Source organism: Adiantum capillus-veneris, chromosome 13 (genome assembly GCF_014529385.1).
Source record: "Adiantum capillus-veneris isolate H3 chromosome 13, ASM1452938v2, whole genome shotgun sequence".
NCBI lineage: Eukaryota > Viridiplantae > Streptophyta > Polypodiopsida > Polypodiales > Pteridaceae > Adiantum > Adiantum capillus-veneris.
In genome coordinates, this window is record NC_140943.1 from 44940797 (window position 1) to 44968123 (window position 27327).

Consider the following 27327-nt stretch of genomic DNA (forward strand, 5'->3'; position numbering starts at 1 on the left):
TACAGCTTAACTTGGGGAATAATTTGTCATGTTTCAAGAAGATACATAGGAAACTATGTAGAAGGTTTACAGATGCCAAATGTCAATAGTGCTACCCAAAGTGTGCCTTCACAGTCCCAAAAGGTGAGACTAAACGAGAGCCAAACAATTTTGAACTCTTACAATGAAGCAGGTTATAGTGATCACCCTAGGAAGGGGGGAGCTGTAAATCCATCAAGCTCAGCTCTTTTAGTGGGAAATGCTACAGCAGTCAAAAACCCTAGGGTTTCTAGCCAACAGACCACTTCAAGGCAAAAACCATTGAAAGACCATATGGTTGTTGGAAGTTTCCAATTGACCTAGATTCTATCAGAATCTTCAGACAAATGCTTCTATGAAGATCATCAAAGACAAAAGTTCCAGCTGATCTCCACAAGTCAGAGTCAAAAGCCAACAAATCCGATAGTGTTCAAACAGTTACATGTGATCAAGCTCACATATGCATTTCAAGATGAACATGGTAATGAATATTAGCAAGATCAAAACCTTGTACAAACCCCTACTGATGGCCCGACTGAAGTCAAAGACTATCTAAAGATGATGCAGAGCCTCAAGATGTTAGAACAGGTGGCACAAAAGTCAAAGTCAATAGAAGCTAAAGTCAAGAAAGCTATACAAAGGTCACCACCAAAATCTCCTCCGAAGAGACAGATTCTGCCAGAAAGTACAATGAATCTTCTAAGATCAAAGGTTACTAAAATGTAGGAGGACAATGCTCAATAATTGCAAAAAGGTGTAATATTACAGCCAATGGAGTCAACATTGATTGAAGCAGGTGGTCAAAGCAAAGAAAATGCAGATAAACCTCAATCAAAGGACGCTACCACAGCAAAAGCAGTCAATTCAAGCACAAATCCTGAGGAGCTCAAGTGCAACATTGTTGGTGAGAATGAAGAAAAACTATCAAGCGAAGTAAAGCTAGATTTTGAGTTAGATAAGAACCTCATGTCTCTTTGCACTTGGAAAAGATGTGGCCAACCACAATTGGAAGATGCTCCTGAATTTGTGAGCATATCAGGAAAAAAACCGAGCAGAATGTTGGGGAATCATCTCCACTACCATTGAAGTAAGTTCACAGATCATCATAGCTCAATTCCATGTGATCATAGCAAAGTATATGCCAGACAACATCATAATGGGAGTGCCAATGGCCCAAAAGGTCCTAGAGCTACATAGTTCAATGAAGATGCAGTCTTCAGAGACAACCAAGAAGAAGACCAAGGCTGGTCACGTGCGAACGACATCACAAAGTCCTCAAGCACAATTCAAATGGAGATTGATGCCAAAGCAAAGAATATTGAACATGATTCATCTCCATCGAACACAACTTCAAAAGAGCTTAAAGAAAATCAAGCAATAGCAACCACAAAAGCTATTGAGCAGAGAATGCCACCAAGACAAGAATCAAAGACAAATCTTACAGACAAAGGTAAATCTAAAGTGGACCTTCCACCGATTAGCAAAGAAGATGTGATAACGTATGCCTCTACATCGAAGAACCCTCATGGATCAGTTTCTTCAAGAAAGTCAGGCTTTCAAAACTTCAAGTCAATTGCTGACCCAACTGAACCCTCTAAGAAGACACCCATAAAAGCAAACATATTTCAGCCAAAGTACTCAAGAAAGCAAAGGAAATTCAAGCATGTGTTTGTTCAGAGCAGTTTAGTCAAAGTCAATGATCCGATTTGGATTAAAGAAAAGAAATCAACACAAAAAAACAAACACATGGGATGGATAGCATCACAATGGAGCTTAAAAGAACAGGAGTACTATGGAGGTAACACATAGATATGGGTACCAAAACCTCAGGTAAGGGCATATGAAGTAACTTCAAGACCCTCCCAAGAAATAAGGCCCATTAGGTATCAACCTCGACAATATCATAGGGTACCTAAGAAGCAAGTCCACAATAGGATGACATCAGATGCTAAAGTCAATCACATGTTTCAAGAGGATACGAAACAAAGACGGATCTCAAAAAATCTTCCTCTTGGACAAGGATTTTACACAGGGTATACAAAGATTTGGCTACCAGTCAACCATAAGCCAACTGCAACTACACCAGACCTGCGTGAAGATATCAAGAAATCAACAAGGCCTAGAGCAAAGCAAAGTCAACAATGGAGATACAAAGGTCCTCAAGAGATTTGTATTCCTAAGTCTTCCAATGCTTTTAATCAAAAGCCAAATGCCTACAGCCAACAAAGGCCTACAACAACATCAAAGACTCCTATCAACATGCCTGATTGGAGAATCAAACAGATAATGGAGTCCTCACATTCAAACAAGGACAACCCAACCAACAAAAATGCAGATTCAAAGATGATAAAACAGGTATGGCAAAAGAAACCTTCAATGACAACTTGGTCCTTCACCAATCCTCTTTTTGAGCATTCAAGCTTGCTTTTACCTGAAGAAATGTTTGTAGTAAGCACAAGAATGTAAAAAGTCAAGTCGCCATGGTGCAAAAAACACTCTTTGGCATAGTCAGAGTCGAGCTGTTGAGCCATAAAATGAGCAAAGCATTAGTGCCAAAGCTTCAAGTCATATTAAACTTTGTGTTAAGAGTCGTAGTTATTAGGCTTATGCTCAAGCTGGGAGAGTTGAGCATATCAAAGTCATGTTTCTCATGCTGGATGAGGTGAGCATAAGAGTCAAAGTCTATTAACTTACAATTGGTGGAGTGTCGTAGAGTTCAACACTCACGCACAGTGCACAGTAAGATGAGAGCACATATCATCATCAACAAAAACCATTCTTAAAGAGGTGCCAGCTTGCAAAGCCATGTCCTATGCTTTTATAGCTACACCATCTTTCTGAATAACCCTCAAAATCTTTCTTTCACAACATATTTTTTTCCATGCATTTTTGTGTATGCATAAATAGGATGTCCCATCATTGGACATATGCATTAGACACTTTTTTTTGCTTCCACCTATGCACCTTGAGTGGACTACAATAGGCAAACCAATGTTCCATCATGCTACCCTTTCATATTTGCCGCCCTTTTAATTCCATATCTATAAGCAAATAATCCCTTGAGTATTTTATTAATATTCCCCATGCTAATAAGTACTCCAATAATGTGCGTATCCCAAAGGCACTTTTTTTCCACTGGGTTTTTGCCCTTTGGTCATCCAGGTATTAAACCTAATTTAGAACCCCATCATTCTACTTCCATTGTACATACTTTTCATAAATAAACATCAGCCTCATCATTATGCTATTACAACGGACAAATGCAACATCATCTATCACATCATACATATTCCAACCAATGAAGATGCTACAACAAATTGAACCTCATCAACAAATTCAACGACAAAAGAAATCAGCCCTTCAACAACCAATCAAAATCCTTCCACAACCTCCATGGACACTTTTCAATAGTGCCCGAGGACGGGCACTAAAATAGGAAGGGGGGAATGTTAACTAAGTCAACGTCAGTTAACAGAAGCTGCTAAAGTTTGAAGACGTACAAATGCACATCGAGGATGAATGAAAAGAAGCTACAAATATTGGAGTTACACATTTTCCACGTTTTTCCAAAATGGTCACGTATTCTAAATTCCCGATTTATTTCAAGCCATTGTAATATTTCTAATGTGTTACGGGCTCAATTGGAGTTCCAAGTTGTAAAGAACAGGTCCCTTATTGTGCCTAGTTTGCAGATTCAGTAAGTGATGAGATTTTAAGGCCTTGGGCACCCGAACATTGCACATTTTTAACCTAGGTATATAAGGCAGTGTGTAAAAGAAATTAGGGTTCTCAAATCATTTGTTGAGAGCACTCTTTGGTGAGAGCTCTTGAGGTGTGTGGCTATGGAGTCCTTGAGCTTCTCCTTGCTCATGAGACTTGATTAACACCAATCAATGCTTCATTCTCTTTCAGTATGCCTCTCTCATACTTCTTATGATTGCCTATGATGCTTAGATTAGCTAGATCCTAACTAATTAGTGGTTAATCCCTCTCTAATCTTGTGTGATTGCCCTCTTTTGCTTGTGTGTGCATGTAGGTTTGATTGGAGTGTGGTGCTCAATATATCTATGTGTGTGTGCTTGCGATTAGTGAGTTGCATGATAGGATTAGTGTTGTGTGCATCTTGCAATCATAGTGTGTGTGATTGGGTTGATTAGAGGTGAAGAGAAGTGGATATGGAGATTGCTCTTCATTGCGGCTTAGCTCCTCCATAAGCCGAGAAGCTCACCTCGTAGAGTTAACCATTTGTGTTGCCACGATTAGCTCACTAATTGTGTGAGTGCTTCCATGCCCTAGCCGGGTAGCTCATTCCTCCAGACTGATAATTTTGTTGGTCATTGGAGCTATTGCAATGATGGGACACCCAACAGATACTCTCCCACTTACCTTGTGGAATCTCTAAAGGATGTAAAAGGCCACCTACCTTGAGGCACTCTGCTTGATTAACTTGGCACTGTTGGCAATTTAGTACGTACTCTTGAACATCATGATGTAAGCCCGGCCAATAAAATTGCCATCGAACTAAGGCATAGGTCTTACGAATACCTGGATGACGAGCACTGAAGGCACATCAAGGATTGAGATTTCCACCTTACTGAAACAAAGTTTTTACTTCTCCTCATGCTAACTAATATGTTTGATAGCTCCTTGACAACTCTCATGAAAGGAAGCCTAGGGATTAGAAGACAAGTAGATTTATGTTCTTTCCTTATCTCCCTTAAAGTCTTCACTTGATAATTCATTTTCTTCCTATAAATTGGCTTCTGTTGCTCATTCTACTCTGATTTTGTCTTGACAATTGGTTCCTCTTGGTTTTCATCATGTTTCTTTGACTCCCCTGGAACTTTCTATACTTTTTCTGGAAGTTTTCTTTGTTCTTGCCATATGAGCAAGAACAAGGGGTTGTCATGCAATAATTGATAAGAATGCCCAAATGGAGCGATAAAGTGTGTTTTAAACTTTCTAGAACATGTCGTATCTCCATGTATAGGATGATAAAAAGATATCATGGGATGTCATAAGGGAATGACTGACGGAGCGATGAGGTGTGCTGCAAACTTTGAAGACCCTATCATATTGCGCCGTGCGGGATGATAGGAAGATGTCATGGGATGCACATATGCCCAAATGGAGCAATGACTTGTGCTTCAAACTTTGCTGACCCCATTGTATCGCACAGTGCGGGACATTAGAAGGGACAAAGGAAACTACAAAAATAATTTCTTAATGCGTGCACATTGCCCAAACAAAGCGAGGGAAACCCTTATGAGCAACTAAGAGTAAGCTCTATCGCATCGTGTGGGATGAAGCCAAAATGAGCAAGAGCATAGTCCTAGATGACACGATGGGAAGGGATGCCAATAATCAATGCATAGCCATATTGCACCATGTGGGAGACCTATCATGTTGTGTGGGGTGTAGAGAATTGGAATAAAATGAGTGAAAATTTCTAAAATGACGCGATCCAAAGACGCGAGCGAAGCCAACAATGTGCACCTGCCATGGAGTTTTTATACGATCGACAATCTGTACACATGATTGTTGGAGCCTTGCCACATGGCACAAGTGTATGCTTGGCACATGTCACCAACATCCATTTTTTGATTATACATATAAGATATATTGCCATTTTCCTCTTGTCCCATACCCTCCAAACACTCCCGCACACGGTGTGATACAAGTGTACCTTCTTTCTTGCAAGCCTCCCTATCACTTTGTAACGTACTTAAGTGTTTTTCCAATGTGTCCCGCATGGCATGACCTTGTATACTTCCACAAGTTCATTTAGACTCATATCGTGACGTTTAGGCTTCAAACCTGAACATTGACATCGCCCCTTTCTCTCTCTCCATCCATCACTGTACATTCTCATTCTTTGCCGTATCGCATCATTTTGGTTTGATCCCTTGATACCATTGCCTATCAAATCATCCCCAAAGCTTAGCAAAAAGACGATTCTGATTAATGAAGGTCGAAAGGAGATTCGGAAGAGAGCCCAAGTGAGAAGTTGTTGGTTACTATCATGGATGGTGGTGACATGGAAGTGTACACAAAGACATATGAAATATTCAATCCTAAATTTGATCTTGCAATCACGTTAGATAGATTGAAAGTTATTCTATCAGAGGAGGTCAAAGAATTTGAAGAGGTAGTTGAGGGTCAGTGTTTTGTACTGGATAGCAAGAGTTATTGTCATCTAACAGAATTTACTACCAGCCCAATTTAGAAAGGTAAAAAGTAACAAGGAGATTAGGAAGATTTTCCAAGAAGTCTTCTTTTGTTTTCCCACCGACCATTTCTTGTCCTGTCCGTTCAAAGCCTTGAAACCTTGTTCCAAAGGAAGTTGCTTTTATTCTCTATTTGTTGCTTAAAGCTGACATACAAGACAAAGGTCAAGATGAAGTGAAAGATGCAGACAAAGAGGGAACAAATTCAAATGTTTCCACAATCTTGCAGCTTGAGAAAAGTGAAGTTCTATAGGAGGAATAAATTGATGCTATAGTTGAGGAGCATGAGAGTTCAAATTTTGATGTTGCTCAAATTTTGATGCTATAGTTGAGGAGCACGAGAGTTCAAATTTTGATGTTGCTCAATTTAGAGCTAGTATTGTCATTGATGAGTCCACATAGGAGGTAGAGTTATTCGAGGCCTCTCTTACTGTTCCAAGCCTTCCCTTCTTTTATATGAATGGAAAATAGTATATCCCTCTTCACCAGATTCAATGCTTACTTAATATCAGGGAGGACTATTGTATTGCAACCATTTTTAAAGCTTCCAAGGAGGTGGCCAAAGAATTCATTGATACAGAAGAAGAGCCAAAGGAGTAATTTTGGCACTTGATCTGTAGACATTCGATAACTTATTTCTTACTGCTCCTGATGCACTTGCTCTATGAATGAAAAGAGTGGAGGAGAAACCTACTCTTAAAGAGGAGGATTTTGAGAAGAAGCTTGTTGAGCTTGGTATCCAATCTTTTGACAAAGATTTTAAGTTAAAGGGTGTAGACAAAAGAGAGATAAATGGATCATGCAATCTCCTTCAAGAAAACGTTGTTGCCGAGGATGAGCTGCAAAAGGTAGGTTCAGATTCACCCTGATCTCCCTTCCTACAATCTTCTTTTTTTTCCAAGTTTTTGTTATTTATTTATTACTTCTTGTTTTTAGATTGTACTCCTTGACAAGGATAATTTTCTTGGGAGAGATGAAGGCTCAAGAGGGAAAGCAACAGAGGGAAATTCCAGAAGGGATGCCTCTTCTCTCATGCACTACTTGCCTACATTGGATAATTCCACCTTCTGTGATATTCACATGCAGTATTTTGAAGATCCTGAGTTGCCAATATTTTCCCTCAAGATAAAGTCACGGTTTATGGGGTACACTCCCCTCTTGGGGGTGCACTATGTAATCATGTTAATGTATAACGTGAGTTCAATAGTACAAAAATTTTAAGAAATTTAAAAGAGGTACATTAAAATAAGGGGTTTTTATAATCAATTTTAGAAAAAACAATCTAAAATAAGGTGTCATTTTTATTCATTTAGACATTTTAAAAGAGGGATTTTTTAAATAGCCCAAAAATGCACATTATATAGGGGGGTATTGAACAATGAACACCCCAATACTCCACTTCAAATCAATGCAAACAAGGTCCTGCTACTTGAGAAAGCTACATCACTTAGAATATTTGGGTATGTTGCAAGATTCAATGCGTCAAGAGTGGGATATTTTCTTTGCTACTCTAGCTGTGCAGCTGCAACTCAGGAGACAAATTTCAACCTCCTTGGGGGCTATAGAAAGAGAAATTTTTTGTAATACACGGGTGACATGCCCTATGATACCAAAAAAGTCAAAAATTGATGTAAAATCGACAAAATTTTTCATAAAGATATATATTTTGAATTTGGATCTTTTTAGAAAGAGGTACAAAGTTTCAAAGTGAATCATAAGTCTCCATTTTTGGTTGAACAGCATGGTTGTTTGATCTCATCCTTTGTAATTGCCTCCTATAGAATCAATTGAATAATTTTGCATTACTTCTTTGCCCCCTCCCTTTTTCGTACATCTAAAAAATGAAGTCCTCGCTTGATAGTGAGATTTTTCCCTTCCTTGAGTATTCCATGTTGCAAGGGGTCCTTGTTTTGCAAAATATGGTCCATGTAGGTAGAGAATATGCTAAAAATTTACAAAACAATGTTAGTTTAACTCATAAGATGCAATGTGAAATGTATCTAGAATTTAAGAAGTAATTGAACACTCACCAAGTAATATGTGATGTCTTTTTCTCCCCAAGCATTTGTGATAGCAGTTATTAAAACCTTTATTTCCTTCTTAAATTCATTTGCATAAGTAGTTGAGCTAACTTGTTGTCTTAAGACTTTCAAAAAATTGTCAAGTTTCTTCGACACTTCCATGCGTTTGTTGGCTACATCTTGTCTACTTTTGACATTGGTTGTTATGACACAGAGATCCTTCCAACAGTTCCACATAGCTTCAACTTGTTTGCTATCACGATTGCTCAAAAAACTTTTGGTTTTTACTCCTTCCATTGAAACATCTTGCAAAACATCACCCATCCCTTTAAAAAGAGTAGTATCTTTTTTTAGATGCACTTGACCACCATGGAAACCCATTCGAGAGAGCAAAGCTTTGCATTTTTCTATGCACTCATCTGTAAGTGTACTTGTCTTGATAGAAAATGCATAATCAAGATGGAGTCAAAGCTAATCTCTACATGCATTGAACAAATCTGTATATTTTCTTAATCTATTGCTAGAATTGGATCCCAAATCATAGAGGACGATGGGCAGTCGATGAAGTTCATATTATTCATCGATGGTGGTTTTCCAACCTCATGTTTTGCAATCCATCCTTTCGTTCCCATGCTTGCCATGCAATACATACATGGATACTTGGTATTGGCACCTCCACATATACCAAACATGCACTTCAGTGCCTTAAGGTCGGCACTCAAGTGCCATTTTACAATGAAGTCACCCATGCCATCTACATGGAGTTGTTCACCTGCATTTTGGTTTTGTATAACAGAGGGGATGTTGATCTCCAAAAAAATACATTTTAATGCATCGTGGTTCTCTAATGGTATTTGAGCTGCTCCAATCCACCATAGCTCAAATTTTTATTGAGTTTTGTGGTATGGAGAATTTAGCTTACCCTAGCTATAGTCCAATGCTCTATTCATTAAGGATATAGATACTCTTTCCATTTCTTGACATTTTTGAATTTGAACCTCATCCAATATCATAACAAATATAAGTTTTCCTTCACAATCTACTTCTCGCATTTTACAGTATTTACCATAGCCGATTGAACTTTTTTTATACTCATCCAAATGTTATTATAAAAAATTATACTCAAAAGAAGATTTCTTCTTCTGTTTTTTGTATGGCATCGTTCCCTCTATATGATAGTATTCTCCAAAATTCTCAGGTATTTCTTCATTTAACAGAGTCCTTACTTTCTCAACATTGTGAGGCCTAGGCAACCCAAAAACTTTAATCTTGTAATACTTAAGGACCTGGAACCAAGTTTTAGAGATGGCCCTATAACCCCTTCTACTCACTTCCACTATGTCACAAACTTCTTGCATTTGAGAAGGTTGGACCAATAAATCCATATCTTTTAGTAAATTTTGAATTACAATTTCTTTTGGGTTCAATTTTTGGGAAGTTTTAAATTTTTCAAAATGTCATTCTTATTCATTACCTCGTTCAAGAATGTCATCCTTTCCTAAGCATTGGACATATCAAATCCTAAGAGGCTGGTCACATGATCTCTAGTAATTTTTAACCTTTTTTTCTTTGTCGAGATCCTTCTGCCAAGTTTACTACATCTCTTACTCATTTTACTCGTGCTCTTAATCCTATTGGAGTTTCTTTCAAGGTCTGCAGTTGATGATTTTCTTTTTTTAGAGAGGCTATTTGGTTTTTAAGTTCTAAAATTCTTGTTGCATTCGAAGACAAAGAATTTTGGAGGTATTGAATGTATAACTGAGATAGCATAGGACTATATCATAGTAAGCCATTAACCCCATCTCCAAAAAAACTCATCAAATCATGGGGTGTGTGAAATCATGGATACCTTTCAATGCTGGAATCCGATGGATACAAGCTCCCATCTATCCATAGGTCAATGTTCTTTTTCCCCTTGTTGCGAAGTTAGTGTGCTTCATTTGCATTTGTAACTAGTCTTTGATAGACACTCCGCGTAGTTGCATATTATTGGTTGATCTTAATGTTCAAGTAACTTACAATTATCACTAATGGAAGATGTATTACTCATTGTAAGTAGTAAAGATGTATTACTAATGGAAGATGTGTTACTCATTGCAAGTAGTGAAGAGCACACAGAAAGTATAATGGAGATAAAATAGTAGTAGAGCTGCTAGCATTAGAAGAGAAGAGAGAAAGCTCGTGAAAGTGAGTAGAGCACTATAAAAGGTCATAAGAGAGTAAGAGAGAAAAAGAAGAGATTGAATCATTCAAAAGTGGAAACAGCTATATGAGAACACAGTTCATGGTGAGCCGCAAAGGAATGGTTTGAAAATGATATTTTTTTGAATATTTAGAGATATGTACCTAGATAGCTTTAAATAGCATAGATATGTTTAAATAACCAAAACGACCAAATTTGGATCAGTTTTGATCATCAACGAATCTGCAAATTAGCAAGTTAACCAATTCCTTACACAGCCCTTTTTTAGTGTTTTTTGCCATAATGTACCCTAAGGCTTCCTAGACTTCATACTGAGTCTAATGAATATTTTTATTACTTGAAATTAGCACAGTTACTTTCTATTTTTAGACTCCTATAATTGCTCTAGGTAATCTCCTTTGCGTTATATCTTTGATCAAGGTTTCTCGCAATAGATATATCATTCCTTGACATGTACCTATGCCGAAGATAACTAAGTAACATTTATCTTCGCTCTTCTATGGACTTCTCTCCTTTTGGTCCCAAGCCTTTGACCGAGCTGGTCCATAAGCACTTCAATCAACTTCACTTGCTATTTTTTATTTTTTTGAGACTTAAATGCCAAATTAAGAAATAATTTTAAAAGGTTAGAAATTAAATTTCATGAAATTCCCCTAGTAATTATTAGCATATACTATATTATCAGTACCATACATGCTATGCCTAGTAGCGTATAAATACCATGCTAAGTATCATATGGACCATGCTTCTTTGCATACACTCCATCATGACTAGTTTATAGTACATATGGTAGCATACACACCATTATGGTAGCATAAATTCCATGATTAGTTGCATATAGGCCATGGTAGCTAGCACATACATTATGACTGGTACCTTACATGACATACTAGCTAGCATATAGGAGCTTATAACTGTGATTGGTACCTAACATGACATACTACCTAGCATATAGGAGCATGCTAAGTGGCATACATAACATGCTTACTAGCATACACACCATGATTAGTAGCATATGGTTTATGCTAACTAGCATACACACCCTGCTAAGTAGAATATACACTATGCTTAGTAGCTTGCATACCATGCTAACTAGCAAATGGGCCATTCTCGCCGAGCATACATGCCATGCTTAGTATTAGTAGCATACATTACACAATCAATAGCATATGGGATATGCTAGCTAGAATACACTCCATTGGGTCCTAGTTATTGTTTATGCTTGATGGCCTACACTCCATGCTAACTAGCATATGGGCCATGCTTGGTAGAATACACTCCATGATTAGCCCATGCTAGCTAGCATATTTTCCAGGTTTGTTGATAGCCTACAATCCATGTTAACTACCATATGGGCCATGATTCCTTGCATACACATTATGCTTAGTAGCATACACTCCATGCTAACTAGAATATTGATATGGAAACTATTTGGTAAAGGCGGTGTACCCTCACCGTGCTTTGCCCATGTCCGTCGGCCAGTGTCCGACCACCCACATTTATCTCCTCACTCTTTATACATAAAATAATAAGGAGCTCTCACTCATTCTCACATTGTGCTCATACAGTGAATTTGAGAGCTCCACCCCATATCTTGTGTACTCTCTCTCTCTCTCTCTCTCTCTCTCTCTCTCTCTCTCTCTCTCTCTCTCTGCACACGCACCGCATTTGCGCACTCACAATTGGTCTCAGAGGCGACACACACTGTGTAACCCCTTTCTTTCTTCTTTATCTTATGTGGTTGGTGCATTTGCAAGGAGCACAGTGGAAGAGGAAGAGTAATACGCACACACTCACACACACCACCATAGCCACACACACAATTTGGTGGTGTGTGTGAGTGTGTGTGCGTATTCCTCTTCCTCTTTTGTTGTGCTCCTAGCTCTGATACCAAATGAAGGAGAGGAGCCGGGAGCACATCGGAAGAGGAAGAGAAATACGCACACACACACCACCAACCTATGTGTGTAGCTATGGTGGTGTGTGTGTGTGTGAGTGTGTGTGTATATTCCTCTTCCTCTTCCACTGTGCTCTCGGCTCCTCTCCTTCAATAGCTAGCATATTGTTCACTTCCTGCTAGGTAGCATACATGAAGGCCTAAGTTCCATGTTTATGTAGTTGGTAGCATATCTAAAGGCATGTGTGGATTTCATTGTTAGACTTTATTATTGACAGAGAGTTATTTTGTAGATTCGAAGCCCTTCATCTAAAGTGCAAATTTCAATTGCGTTGTTGAGTCACTTCAAGCCCTTCTTCATGCATCAAGTGAAGGAAGCCCTTGTTTGTGCGTCAAGTGAAGGATAGATATACATGTTGCTGCGAATATCATGTGCAAATTTATTTCTTGAAAGATGCACTTAATCACATGCATTTCTAGAAGTTTGGCCTCCATGTTGGAGATGATCTCAGTAGTGTTTGCTCCTTAGTAATAGATACTTTCACTCACGTCACCCAATTGTGGAAGTTGGTGGTCTATCCAAAGCAAGAGGAGGAGCTCTTCCATAACAAAAAAGTGCTTGATGGGGCAATGCAAAAATGGTGGATTCAAGAAACTAGTTTTCTATCCTCTAGACACAAGAAAGGGAGGGTTGTCCATTATAGCAAAGGTGTTTGCATTTGTGAAGAGTAAAGACAATGAAAGTAACATGAGGAAGATAAAAGATCTTCTAAACAAGGAAATGCAGACATGGGAGTTTCTTGCACTTTCAAAATCCAAGATGAGCATCTTCATTACTCACAACTACGTTGCCTGTTGGCAATCATAAAAGTTTAAATAATGTATTCATAGCTTCCCCAATGGCATGGTTGTCTCTCTAATCGACTTTGCAGAGAACTACTCCTTCAAAGAGAAAAATGAAATGTAGTCTATGCATTGGCATTTGACACAAGTTACAATACTTGTTCACATAACCTATATTAGAAGGCTAGAAATGTCATCAAAATTGTCCACTTTTTCATTTCAAATGACATAGTTCATGATACCTTATTTGTAGAGCATTGCTTTATGTTGCACTTTGGATGGTTGAAGGAGCAAGGCATAACAATCAAATCACATTGGGTGTGGTCAAATGGTGTTGCTTCACAATTCAAAGCATGCAGGTTTACCAAGTATGAAGATTCGACAGGGATACAGATGAGCCGTTTCTTCTCAGCATCGCGACATGGCAAGAGAGAACATGATGGAGCAAGGGTTGTGGTGAAGAGAACACTTACTCACAAACAGTTCAAACCAGATGGTGCTACATTAAATTGTGCATCTAATGTGGTCGCTTATTTTAGGGCCCACCTATCTTAGCATACGGATGCTTGTTATACTTCAAAACAGAGAGACATTGTACCTTTTTTTTGGGAGGTCAAAGTAGGAGAGGTGGATAGGGAGGTAAAATCGAATTGTCAATCTATCCTAAACTCTAGGGTTCGGCACGTCATCCATGGATATAATCCTCGTGATTCTATAGGGCTAGCCACTAGACATGTGGCTTGTTTTTGTGATGCTTGCATGCATGGTCGTCGGAATAGGTGCATTAATAAAGCACATGTTCCACATTAGGAATACCATGTTTCTCAACCTTAGACAAAAACTAACCCTATTTTGGATTATGAGAAAGGTTTAGATGAGGCCTTGTATGAAGAACATCATGATGTGTTAAGTAATGCACTTCAAGTTGGCAAGAATTTTGTTGTGCATCTGGATTCTGCAACTAATATAGAAGCAGTCGAGTTCTATCTTGTCAAGTGTGTTTCCAAGAAGCAAGAGGCTCAAGACAATTACATGGATGAATGGCAGAATAACATTCCCAAAGATTTATAAGTGATCAAGGGATTGTATTACAAGCAAAGAAACCTGGATTCTTACAATCTTCTTACAGTATGGCCCATGTTCATGTACTCTCACATCTTGAGTGCTATATAAAGATACCCATGGACCAGATCCCGAAAATAATAAACCTCTATTATATTACTCTAGAAACCTATGAGGCTATCTATAATAGCATGCCAATTGAAACCTATCCTTATTTTTTGAGAAACGGTAAAACTTATTTCCAGAAAAGTGTGTATGGGATGTCTATTGACGTATCTTCCTCAAACCATTCCTTAGTAAGCATAGACAACCGGCAGAAGTACATCACAATATGTGCTAACTAACTAGCATACACTTTTGGTAGTTATATACAACTGTATGCTAATTAGGATACATGTATGTTAACTATCATACAAGTGTGCACTAAACAGGATACCAATAAGGATAAACTAACTAAAGTATACACTTACTGCCACATATGTAAGAGGTAATGACGTGCATACACTTGTGCACGAGTTAGCATACTAATGTATGCTAACTAACATAAAATTGTATGCTACTTAGAATGCACCTATGTGCTAGTTAACATAAATTAATATAGTTAGCACACATGTAAGTGTCGATGGCTATACTATAAAACTTATTTTTCATACACGTAAGAGGTAATGACTATTATATAAATATTGGTTCTAAGCTTTAGTGTACTATATACACTTGTACACTAGTTAGCATATAGGTTTATGCTCACTAGCATAAAATTGTATGCTAAGTGGCATACACTTGTGTGCTATTTAACATACTTTATTATGCTAACTAGCACACAGGTGTATGCTAACTACTATGGTAACTAGCAAACATTTGGAATGAGAAGAAAAAAATCCATGTGTATTAATATAATGCGCACGTATATGCTAATCGACATAAAGGTGTATTCAAGTTTGCACACAGGTAATTAAGGGGAATACTATAAAGTAACTTGCATATTAACATTAGCATGGACCAATATCCACGTTAGTGTGAGTGAGAGACCGATTAATCCTACACTAATAAGATAAGCCTACTTTGCAACATTAGCCACACAAAGAAGATATGCTATATAGAGACCTACCAAAATACAAAACAACAATTATCTTGGATTACAAGACACACGGACACGTTATCCGATTTCAAGATGCTAGTCCTTTGTACACTTTGTGAATCGTGTACTTGTATTATAAACACACCATGTATATAGAGTAAGTTACACATTCAACAAAAAGTACAGAGCCTTTAAAGGCCAAGCAAGAAGAGATATTGGGTATACTCAAAAGTGCAAGGCCTTTTTAGGCCGAGCAAGAGGGGACACTGAGAAAAAAATACAAGGCCTTTAAAGACCAAGTAAGAGGGTATACAGAGGTTGGCCAATCAGAGAACAATTTAAGTTTTAGTTACAAACCGCAACACTGAGAGGCTCTCATCATCCATGGGGGTATGGATTATGTTCTCCCAAGCATATTGCGGACAGTGAAGTGCAAGCAACCAAAGCCAAAGCAAGCTCACAACTTTATCAATAAGGTACCCATCAAACTAAGACTTCCACATATTTTCAAGATTCGAAAAAATCAAACAGCAATGGCGGAGATCATAAAAGCACTTCTACGCAGAATCATCAACAATTAAAGTGTTTTGAGCATTGTACTACCTTGCTTTACCCCAAAAATCAGACAGGCGTTGCCCTTGTAGGAGGACAAGGAGAAAAGAAGGGAAAATTTATGGAGCCAGCCTCGATCTTCATCGAGGTGAGGCTAGAGCATCTTCTGCATCATAGGCTTGATGGCCATTTTGGTGAACTCATTAAGGTGTATGTGGATTGGATTTTGAGTGGACGATTGATTGTTGCATTTGCATTACTGCATTCTTAATTTTTGAGTTAATTCACGATCCTAAATTCTTTTCTATTCATCTTTAGTTAGTTTAATTATATTTTGAATATCATCTTGACGCTCTTAATTATTCTAGTTTAGCTCGTCTCATAACCAAAGACCCAACACCTACCCGGTCTTCCTTAAGCAACAACCTTTCTCACATTGGGGAGCTATAATGGATATTATTTACGGTGCACTAATGCATATATCTGCTATCTTCTCCTCTTGTGTGTGGATGTGTAACACTTCAATGCTCTCTCGATCTTTCCCTCTCATGATAGCTCCGATCTAGCAAAGGCATGTTTTGGTCAGTTTATTCTCTTGCAAGGATTTTCTTGTGTTTTCCAAGACCACTTTTAATTCTATGTTATAGTGCTCGTGATGATGATGTGATTATCTCAGAGATGAAGATTCGGCATGGATTACAAAGCCATATTTGATGGAAGCCAAGTGTTTTTTCAAATTGTTTCTTGCTTATGATGATGGCTTTGTTCATATCTTGGTAAATATGCTAATTATTACTTTTATGTAAATTTTGAGTGCAAAATTTACTTTTTGCACTCAAAAAGATAGGATTATTTAACTATTAATGTTTCGATGAAAGATGTCTTGCCATGTCCTCTAGCATAGGAACAATCCCAATAAGCCTCAAGATATATTCAGCGAGTCATTCGAAATGGAAACGAGATAACCAATCTACTAGTTTCAATCTCAAGGTGATTATTCCAAGACACCACAAAAGACTGCCCAATGTGTCTTGAGCTAAAAACCTAATTCTCTAGAGCCAAAAAACCCTAAACCAGTAACAACCAAAGCCAGGATGCTCACCACCAGCAGCCTGTCCAGCACGGTTAAGTTGGAAGAAAAGGAAACACACAGAAGCAATGGTAATGGTAGACATGACAGGATTAGTGAACGCAAAAGTCGGCACGAGGTTATTTATGGCTAAAATCGTGCATATGCCTCATGTAGTTTCATGCTAATGTCCTCTAGAACTATCCTCAATTTTCATAAACATCACTAGATGGTGCCTAACAAGCTGAATTTCCACATGAAATGTCGCACCTTTCACCTCTGCCGCATTCGCATTGACTGCTTTCATTGTAGGGTACCACAATCAAACAATGAGTGATCTATTAAGCGCTCAAGCTTAAAGAGTTTGGGTAGTAACTTGTTGCGAACCGAGCAGACAAGCTCGGAATCCGATTGCAACAGGACACCTATCATGTAAGACCGTATAGATAAGGGTAGAATTCTTCGCCAACGCCCGTCAGTGTAGGACTTGAGGGCAAGGTTTATCCTTTCCAATTCCTTCAAGTCAAATTCCGGAGACTCATTTAACTGTCGGGAATCATTGGAGACCAGTGCCTTTGAGAGTGCCCGAGCCAGAATGACAGCATCCTCTAGAGCACAACAACCTCCTTGCCCAAGGTTCGGAGTCATTGGGTGCATTGCATCCCCTGCAAGAGTTACTCCATTATTGCAAAGTGGAGGCCCCCCCGCTGGCCACATCCACCTATCAGCTATGCCTCGTCTGCTCAAAGTATCTGGTGACGACCTGTTGATTGCCTCTGTAATCGTAGAGGACCATCCTTTGACATAATCCAATGCCTCTTTGCGCACAAGCTCTGCATCTGTAACTCTCTCACCTGTCAATAACCAAAAAGTGATGATAAATACTTGTGACAAAAATTCAATGGTGGTGCATGCACAGCCACATGCATGCATGCAAAAGCTTTCACTGCACTCACAAGCACGTACCACACTTCTAACACGTGCACGCACACACATACACACATGCCCTTTAGAATGATCGACTATAGTAATAACATGCGGTTTTAGAGAGAGTTTCAGCTATAGCGTGCATGGCTCGCTCACTCTCTTCATTTTTGTATGCATACAATCACAGAATTAGATACCCTCTTGACAGCTCTTTGAAACTAAGTAGAGAAGATGGGAATAATGTGATTTGCAACATACCAGAAGAATTGAACACCACGAACCAGTACGCTCGATTTGCATCCATAGGCGCAATGCCTGCTCGCACTCCTCGCCCCAATATCTGCTTAGCTTTGTTATGTAGATTATTCCCATCAGGATACACGGCCAATCCCCGTGTGGCTGCATATCCAGCAAACCTGGGCTCACCCATGTTCATCCATTTTGCAACGACAGATCCAATACCATCACAGCCGATAAGGACCTGCATTTGAAACACTGGTATAGAAAATGATCGAGACCTGGCATTACAAATATGGCATGTAGTGTACATATCAGATTTGGAACGGGAAAACAACCTTTGTTTGGATTATATCTCCATTCTCACACTCAACCTCTGTGTAACCCCCAGCAAGCTTTCTGATGCCAATCACTCGTGACTCGTATATCACTGCACCATCTGGTAAAGGTTCTTTTAAAGCTTCAAGCAATGCCTTTCTCTCAACTCCACGTAGCTCGAGATCACTATTGCGAAAATTTTCAAGACAAGGTCATCTAAGTAACCCAGCACTATCCGTATTTATAAAGCCATTAACACATACATACCTTGGTCCTTCATCAAGTCTTAAGCTTAAAAGGCAGCTACCATCTTGTTCAAGTAACTCAATGCTGCAAAATGAGTAATGACCAAAGCCCATTAGGACATAAACCATGCACCAAATCTAGCTAACATAATTATCAGTCACACTGAATGCATGTTTTCAAATCAGCATCAACAGAGTACCCAGCAAACTTTACAAATTTTTTGCGAAGGCTGTCTGCAACCCCAAGGACTTCAAGAGCCTTCCACGCATTGGTCCATAGGCCTATAGCAGCACCAGCTGTCCTTAGCTGTTCTGCTTGCTCTAAGAGCAGTGACTTGATTCCCAACCTGTCGCAACAGCAACATCACTATTGAAGCAAAACGCATGTAAGCCATGAGAACTTAGGTCAACATAAAGCAATGCCACAAACCACAATTTTGTAAAATGTGTTTGAAGCAGTTCTTTAATATTGTCTTTGGACATTCACAGATCGTTATTTGGAAGCACGTGAAAAAAAGAATTTTTTTATACAATGTATTTCCCAGATGAATCCAAACAAAAGCCCGATGCATTAGAAGTAGCATTAGGATACAAATTCTTAGCAAAATTCTGGGTATAATGTGCGATAGGCAGGCTTATCCAGCCTCACATTGAAGCTCCATTACAACAAACATATGACTGTTGCAATATTCTGACGATCAAGAGATGAAGAGGGGAATAAAATCTGTTTGACTTGCTTAGCTGACTCGATCGTAAAGATCCGGGGGATAATAAGAATTCCTTTCCGCCCCATTTAACATAATCTATTTGGCATGCTCCACAATTGTTTCCAACCTAGTTCAAAAGGTGTTGATATGGCATGGGGGAAACTTCCCGGGAGGCCACCCATCCCAGTACTGTTCTGTTGTTGCACATGCACGCTTACCTGCAAGGTTTCCACAAACTGGGCTACTCATCCAAACCCCAAACCGATAGGTTGTTAGGAATCGACCTCCGGTCTAGCCAATTTCTATGCAAGCCTTACAACTAGGCACCATTGGAGTATGAGAAAAAGCTCATCTCCAATAGGTATCACAGCCATCCCACCATCCAGTTTCTAAACCAGAACCTACCGCAATTGTGCAACTACAAGTCTATTTATCAGATAAGCAAAAACTAGAGCCCCCTGGAATCAATTCAAGGTGGAAAACTAGAGGCCCATGCAGTCAATTCAAGGTGAAGCCTTGACATGAATTGCTCAAGGTCTCGTTGAACCTACACGAGGAGATGGGCATGCGATGTGTTACATATCCAGCAGTGCATCTTCAAGATGTAAGGGCCTGAGACATAACAAAATGTGCACCAAGGAAAACATCCCAACCCACAAACCGTGACTTTCCATAAAATTTCTCGCCAAGCCCCCCATGCTAGTATTTTCCTTGAGCAAACAAAAACCCTTCCCTAAACTTCATTATCACTGCACAATTGGATTATCGATTCTCTAGCTTGGCAATAGATGTCTTCATACCTGTGCAGAGCCAAAGCAGTAGAAAGGCCTGCGATCCCACCTCCCACAATAACAACATCGTGCAGTTTTTGAAATTGTCTGGAATTGTCCTCTGTCGAGCTTTTTGCACCCACATTAGCAGCTTCCATTGAAGTAGGAGTGGCATACACTCTGCTAAATCTCTGCCTGCTAGACATTAGGCGAGTGAAGGGCTGTCTCCGATGCTGCAACACGCTCTTGTTTGCAACCCAGGTGTTGGGTCTCATTTGGCGGATGGGTGTTTTACACATGCTGAGATTGGCTACACATGGGGTACCCAAATCAAGAACCCCTTGCTCTAAACTTGCTGTTGCGCTATTCATTGTCAGATATTCTTCTCTCTCTCCCTCTCTCTCTCTCTCTCTCAGCTCCTCACCAAACACACAGCGTGACAGCTACCTTCCTTCGCCATTTCATGTCCTTCTACGATATAATATAGAGACCATCCATTGTCAGATATTCTTCTCTCTCTCTCTCTCTCTCCACCAAACACACAGCGTGACAGCTACCTTCCTTCGACGATATAATATGCGCATAGACCATCCACGTGCAAAATGTGCATCCTATAGCCATAGACGTTACTTAGAGGTGTCCTTAGCTGTCCAAAAGAAAAACAAATAAATTTTAATTAATTTTTTATATTTTTACTTTATACTTTTCAAAATCTAAGGAGTGTTTTTCTTTTCCTCTTGTTCTGAATTTCAAAGCGGCACGTTTGAAAGCTGAACCACACTTGCTCAAACAATCGTCTCCCACCTTTCACTTGTACATGTTTTAAGATTCTAGATATAATGGATGTCATGGCTCAACAAGAGCATGACAAGACCTTGTATTTTTTTGGGCTGTTCAATATAATTCACTAACAATTGTGAGTTTTGCTATTATAAAAAAAAAAAAAATCTAGATAGAATTTCCATCTCGGTGAGTTGCTATCTGCTTTTGGTACTCCTCCTCCTTGTGTATGAAGCTGAGAGAAAACTCTCTGAGTTGTTGTCTGCTTTTGGTACTCCTCCTCCTTGTGTATGAAGCTTAGAGAAAACTCTCTGCTCTGCATCTGCTTTAGCTTCAACTCCGTCTCCAAGTCCTTGCTTCTTTTCCCATAGCCTCTTCCTACAAGTATTTTTGAACAAAGTGTGCATTGAGATGTCTACATAGATATATACATAAAGAATGTTATTTCACTTTCATACAAACTTCTATTCTCTTATTTAAAGACCTTGAAAAAAAGATGAGCCCTTAAATTTTGAAAGGTGGCTCTACTTTTTTTTTTGGCCTACAAAAGGCCATAGAGGGGTGATGGGCAAATGGTGTAATTTTTTAGCCATTGATGTAAAGCTTGCCAATGATGGACACTTGTCCACTCTTGTTGAAAAGGAAATTTTTATAAAAATTATACCTTTTTTTTGGCTTCGCCCCTTTGTGATGTCTCTCTCCCCTTTTCGTTAATGAAAAAGGAGATATTTTTTAAAAAAAATACAAAGTTTTTTATTGGTAGAGAAGCTAATGGGCACTCATTGTGGCAGGATCATTATCAAGAGAATCGTGAATTTAAGTGGTTGTTCTTTCCGAGCTATCCCAACCGTTCCACACCACCTTGCTTCGTCGGCAACCACCCGCTCCAACCGAGGTCTCAAGGTAAAGGCCACAATTCATTACCACTACTCGTAGCCCTAAAACCCACTTGTAGTCGTAGCCCGAGTTCAGTGCTCACAACCCGATGTAAGGATGGAGAGGGATATTCAATCATAATGCCTCGATACAACACAGGGCTCCAATACCAACCTACTGATGACCATGTGCAATCTACTTCAAAGTGTTGTACCAAAGTTTTGGGGACATTGCAAATATCCCTCGATTGGAAATAAGCCGTTTAATGTTGTGGGGGACTTCGTTTGGTCAAGCAACACATACACATGGGAGGTTGATGACATGATACTAGGATCCCTACGCGTGTGCCAGGAGTGTGGCCTATGGGAAGTGGAGTATCTTTGACTGCAACTAAGGTGGCAACACTACAATGTAATGGCTTTCTTTTAGAGTAAAGAAGGAAAGATTCCACATGTGCAGGGCAAATAGCAAAGTACCAAGTGGCTTTCATCCCGATTATCAGGATGGTAAGCTAGTAAAGTGGAGGAGTAAACTCACAAAGGACTTCCAAGAAATAATTTAAAAGGGTAGAATGATGAATGCTTAATGAGTCAAGGAAGCATCTGTGGTTTTAATTCAAAGCCATGTTTTTTATATCAGCAGCAGAGATGGCTCTGTTGCAAAGGGTGTCACAAAATTTGTGACCCTTGCTGACTTCCCGTGATGCACATGTGAGGATTTCCAGCAGCAAGAGAGCAAGATGCTCACATATGTACTTTTTTTTCATATATTTGTGGTATGGATCCTATGGCACATGAGTTTATGCATTAGGCTGCTCTCACCAAGGTTGAGTTGTTCTAAGCACTTGGAGGTGCAAGATCATCCACACAACCATGGATCTCAACACTTATATAGTAGCTCTTTTGAGAAATATGTTTACTTGATGCATAAGATATCATGCTACAAGGGTTTTGATATACATCTAGTTAGGCTACTGCGTTCTTGTCATCTTGTGTGGCATGCTAAAGCATCTATATGATCTTAAAGCATATTTTGAGTTTATGTAGTTGTCTTATTTACAACTTGCTACTATGTGATCACCACATGTTTTGAAAGGAGTGTTCTTTTAACTGTCGCTTTGGTTGATAGATGAATGGGTCCAAGAAATTCATCTCTTTTTTTCTTAGATCCATGTAAATTCTCTTTGATTGCATGGAAAAACTTGCTCGGCTTTGTGTTTGCTCGGAGATTTTTCTCGAAAGTTCCTCCTTGAATGTGTGTTCAAGCATACGTTGGCTATGGACATAATTTGAAGTGAATTGGGCTTTCTTAAAGATGATTGAGCTCTCTAGAGGTTGGCCAATAGAGTGGAAGATGACAAAAGTTCCATGTCTTCAATAGTGGTCGAGTGCAAAGTCCTCTCTCTCTCTCTCTCTCTCTCTCTCTCTCTCTCTATATATATATATATATATATATATATATATATATATATATATAAATTTTTGTAGTTGCATGGCCATGCTTCTGCAATGATATAAATTCCCCTGCCTCCATATCCTCTCTAATGTTTAGGTTTCCAGTTGAAGGGACTCCTTATGGGTGATATATTAGTTATTCTTATGGACCATCTTTTTCTTTGTTTCACACATGCATTTTCTCCATAATTATGGTCTTATCATATCTTTGATGACCTATACATAGCTCCCTTGCATATCATCACAATGAACACGTACGTGTGTGTGTGTGTGTGTGTGTGTGTGTGTGTGTGTGTGTGTGTGTGTGTGTGTGTGTGTGAGAGAGAGAGAGAGAGGGTTTATTTCCCCCTAATTTCCTTATCTGCCCATAGGACTAATCAAACAATATTTATAATTTCATTAATGATTGCAATTGTTTAACTTTTCACCCAATTGGTCACATCACTTCTTTCTTCATTGAGCTATAGGCTACCTACATGGTCATTGCCTCCTTGTTGAACATCAATTGTATTTGTAATATCATAGCCTCATGGTCAATTCTATTGCACACATGATCTATCTATGGTTCATTGAATGAATGTGCAAGGTTATGTTCAGATGGCCATTGCCTCCTTGCAACATAACCCCTATTTAACATAGATGTCTTCCAGTGGTATACATACTAGTAAAACTCTTACAAATGTCAACAGTTAGCCATACCTTTATCACCACTAGATTGAGAAGAGATAGTGTACAAATGATGGCCATGGTTACTTTTAAGGGTTGGTCACCTCAAGACTAAAGAACACAAGTTCTTGAGGGAAGGCCAAACTATAAGATCAAGGGCAGGGAAGCAGGGCATGAAGAGAGAGGAGATCTCGACATCCCATGTCATCACAAAAAGTAAAGTCGGACAAGATTAGGAAACTCGGACAGGCTTTCTGATGTTGCACGGGTTTCTGAGGTGGGGGACTGTCATAAAATCTAATATCTAACTAACCCAAATGATTTTCTCATATTAAATTGATCACTTAATGTGGGAGAATAAACGGGAACAAGTGTTAAGATATAGGTATGTGCTTATAGATCTATCTCAACACGGGGCCAATGGTAAAGGGGCCCAAAAGGGAGATGGTCTATCAAAGAGCAAGGCTAACCAATGGAGCATAAGACCTTAGGGTTAGCTTCATTGAAGACCTCCAATAAATGTGTGTAAAAGTCCTTTGACCTTAAGTAAGCTAGGGCTGAGCTTGAGGTGGGAACCCGGCCCAAGCTCGAGGTGCTTGTCATGCTTGAGGTGCTTGTCATGCTTGAGGTGTTTTTCATGCTTGAGGTGCTTGATTAAGATGCTTGAGGTGCTTGACTGGCTCCATGCTTGAGGTGCTTGACTTGCTGCATGATTAAAGTACTTGAGGTGCCTTGAGAAGCTTGCCTGAGATGCTTGTGGGAACACCCCCTAGTTCAAGTGCTTTGTCATGCTTGGTGAGTAAGGTGCTTGATCACCTAAAAGTCAAAAGCATTCCTACAAGAGGGGGGGCGAGCCCTTTTCCTAGGGGCTAGAGAGAGAACACCCACTCACACACACAAGGGAAGCCCAACTTGAAGAGGCAGCAAGGACACATGTCAGGCCCCTACCCATGTTACCTTCATGTGTTGCTTGAAGCCTATTGGCTAGGCTTCAAAGGGGTCCAATGATAAATTACATGAATTATCTAATTGTTTTAGCATTTATCAAGTCCTCTCTCTCAAAGGGGAAAGGGGGACACTTGTCCCAAGGCTACCCATGTTGCTTGTAATGGCTCTTGCTTGTGATTGGCTAGGCCTGGAAGGGTCCAATGAGCTTCAGGCATGAGCTACAAGGGGGGGTCGACCCAAGCAAGCTAGGGGGGTGCCTAGGGGGTATACTCACCCACACACACTCACAAGCACTCTCTTTGTGTGATATGCAAAGTGCAAGAGCTCCCTCTCCAAGCAAGTAGAGGTTGAGAGCCTACACCAACACTCTTGGCTATGGAGTGCAAATCCAACCAAGAGCCATGCTTCAATGCTTAAGCTTGCCATATCCTTCTTCTTCATTACTATGCTATTATGTATGCTAGCAACAAGAGTATGATAAGTGAGGAACTAATTCTTTCTCCTACGAAATGTTTCTTCTTCCTCTTCCCTACCCTCATTCCCTGCTAGCTCTCTCCACCTTCGAAGGTGTTTGAGGTCTTGGGACTGAGGCCTGGGATAGTTGAAGCTTTCTTCAAGTTTATGTTATGTTTGTGGTGCATGAAGCCTTCCATCTTCATGGCATCACCTAGGTCACAAGGAACACAAAGACTGTATTGTAACAAGTCTCTCTTTATGGGAGAAATCATAATACAAATGCCTATTGGAGGGGGGACCGGCTCCACATAAATCCGGTCCTCAATTGTTGTCATGTTCTCTAAACTCTCTCTCTTGCAAAAGTATTGTCTATGCCAAGTTAACTAATTGCTATGATTATGTTGCTATCTTCAATTATGTCTACCCGCTATGCTCACAAAATCATTTCTTGAAAGTACTCTCATTAAATTCCGCTATTCTCAAATTGAATAGGCAAATTCCATTACATTGGTATCAGAGCATTTGGTTTCTCTTTTCTTGCTTAAGAAGAGAGGTCCTTAAGTAGCCTATAAATGGTTGATGTTGTTAATTATAATAGAGTAAGTGGAACTGGGATCTAGCCCACTCTGTGGGGGATGGTGCACACCTCGGGAGCTTTGGACTTAATAATGGAGTCTTTTTAGACTTGCCTACGGCTTTACCATTATTGAGCCATAAGAAGTCCGAAAGGAGCTAGCCCTTGGCAACTCTGCTATGTTAGACCTACTCCTCTACTCTATATAATTAACCACTTTGAGCCGTGGGTGTAGATACTTAAGAGCCGATTTTCAAAGGCTAAGAGGAGTGGCAACTAAGGTTTTGAATTGCCAAAGCATACACTAAGTACATACATAAAATTTTGTTAACATGGCTGACAATAATCAAGAGAGTAGAATGAACATTGATAGCTTTGATTTTGCACATGAAGGTGCTAATGATGATGCTCCCATGTTTGTGAATTATCTTGTGACTAGGTTGCAACAAGCTATGGGCAACCCTACCTTGCAAGCCGAAGTTACTCAACAACTTCGTGCCTATGGAATTTCCCTTCCTCTCCAAGAGGAGAGAGAGCTTAGGAGGCCTCTTGAAGAGACCCCCAAAAGAAGACTCTCTCCCATTCGAGAGGAGGAATCCAAAGAGAAAGAAAGCAATGAAAGTCTAAGTTCTTCTGAAGATGTGGCTCCACGAAGAAGGCGGTCTAGACGATCGCCTACTCCTCCCAAGAGGAAAAGAGCAACCCATAGTCCTTCTCCTCATCACTCTCAAAGGCAAGAGAGGAAACAAAGGAAGAAAAGGCCTAGGAAGAGGTCACCCTCTTCTCCTTCTTCTTCACCTTCCTTCTCTTCCGATGAAAGTTATGGCTATTCTCCTAGAGAATACAAGAGGGGAGGGCATCGCAAATCATTTCCTGCATGGAGAAGGTCACAAAAGCTAAAGAAGTTCAAGGAGGGAGGAAAGAGTATCTCTTTTCTCACCTACGATGGCACCTTTGGTGCTACCGACAAAGTGTTGGCCTTCATCCAGCAATTTGATGCGGCCTTTGGGGACGAGGGCTTCACAGAGTCCTCCAAGCTACGCCATGTAGCTATGCACTTCCAAAAATCAGCTCGTCAATGGCGGGCTATCCTTCGTGGCAATGGAGAAGCCCCAAAGACATGGAAAACTCTACGAGTTTCCATCATGAAGCAATTTCTTCCAAGCGATACTAAAGATAAAGTTCTTACCGAATGGCGCGGCTTGAAGCTCCTCTCTCATGAGTCTATCAACAAGTATGTAGATAAGTTTTGGGATTTACATCTCAAAGCTACTGTCTTTCAAAAGATAGACTTTGCCGAGCAAAGACAGCAATTCTGTGCGGGATTACCTGAAGAGATGGCCGAATATATCAACTCTCAACGGCCCGGTACTATTACCAAAGTAATCCACCACACCAT

At 39.7% G+C, this 27327-nt stretch overlaps 1 protein-coding gene across 1 annotated transcript; it reads right to left on the minus strand.

Annotated features, from left to right (window-relative positions):
- Nucleotides 1-17087: 17087 nt before the first annotated feature.
- On the minus strand, nt 17088-20720 carry LOC147443897 (monooxygenase 2-like). The gene is made up of 6 exons (XM_086526702.1): nt 20205-20720; nt 18898-19044; nt 18720-18782; nt 18473-18638; nt 18156-18378; nt 17088-17824 (listed from the first exon to the last, which is right to left on the minus strand). Exons 1-6 carry the CDS (start codon nt 20543-20545, stop codon nt 17274-17276), a joined length of 1491 nt encoding a protein of 496 aa, XP_086382828.1. The 5' UTR covers nt 20546-20720; the 3' UTR covers nt 17088-17273.
- Nucleotides 20721-27327: the final 6607 nt, after the last annotated feature.

What these genes read in the sequence shown, in the direction of transcription:
- LOC147443897 (XM_086526702.1), bottom strand. Translation starts at nt 20,545, where the DNA reads ATGAATAGCGCAACAGCAAGTTTAGAGCAAGGGGTTCTTGATTTGGGT. An exon ending in ACTGCTTTGGCTCTGCACAG is followed by an intron (nt 19,045 to 20,204) that starts GTATGAAGACAT and finishes CTGTTGCGACAG; the next exon opens with GTTGGGAATCAAGTCACTGC. An exon ending in AGACTTGATGAAGGACCAAG is followed by an intron (nt 18,639 to 18,719) that starts GTATGTATGTGT and finishes TTTTCGCAATAG; the next exon opens with TGATCTCGAGCTACGTGGAG.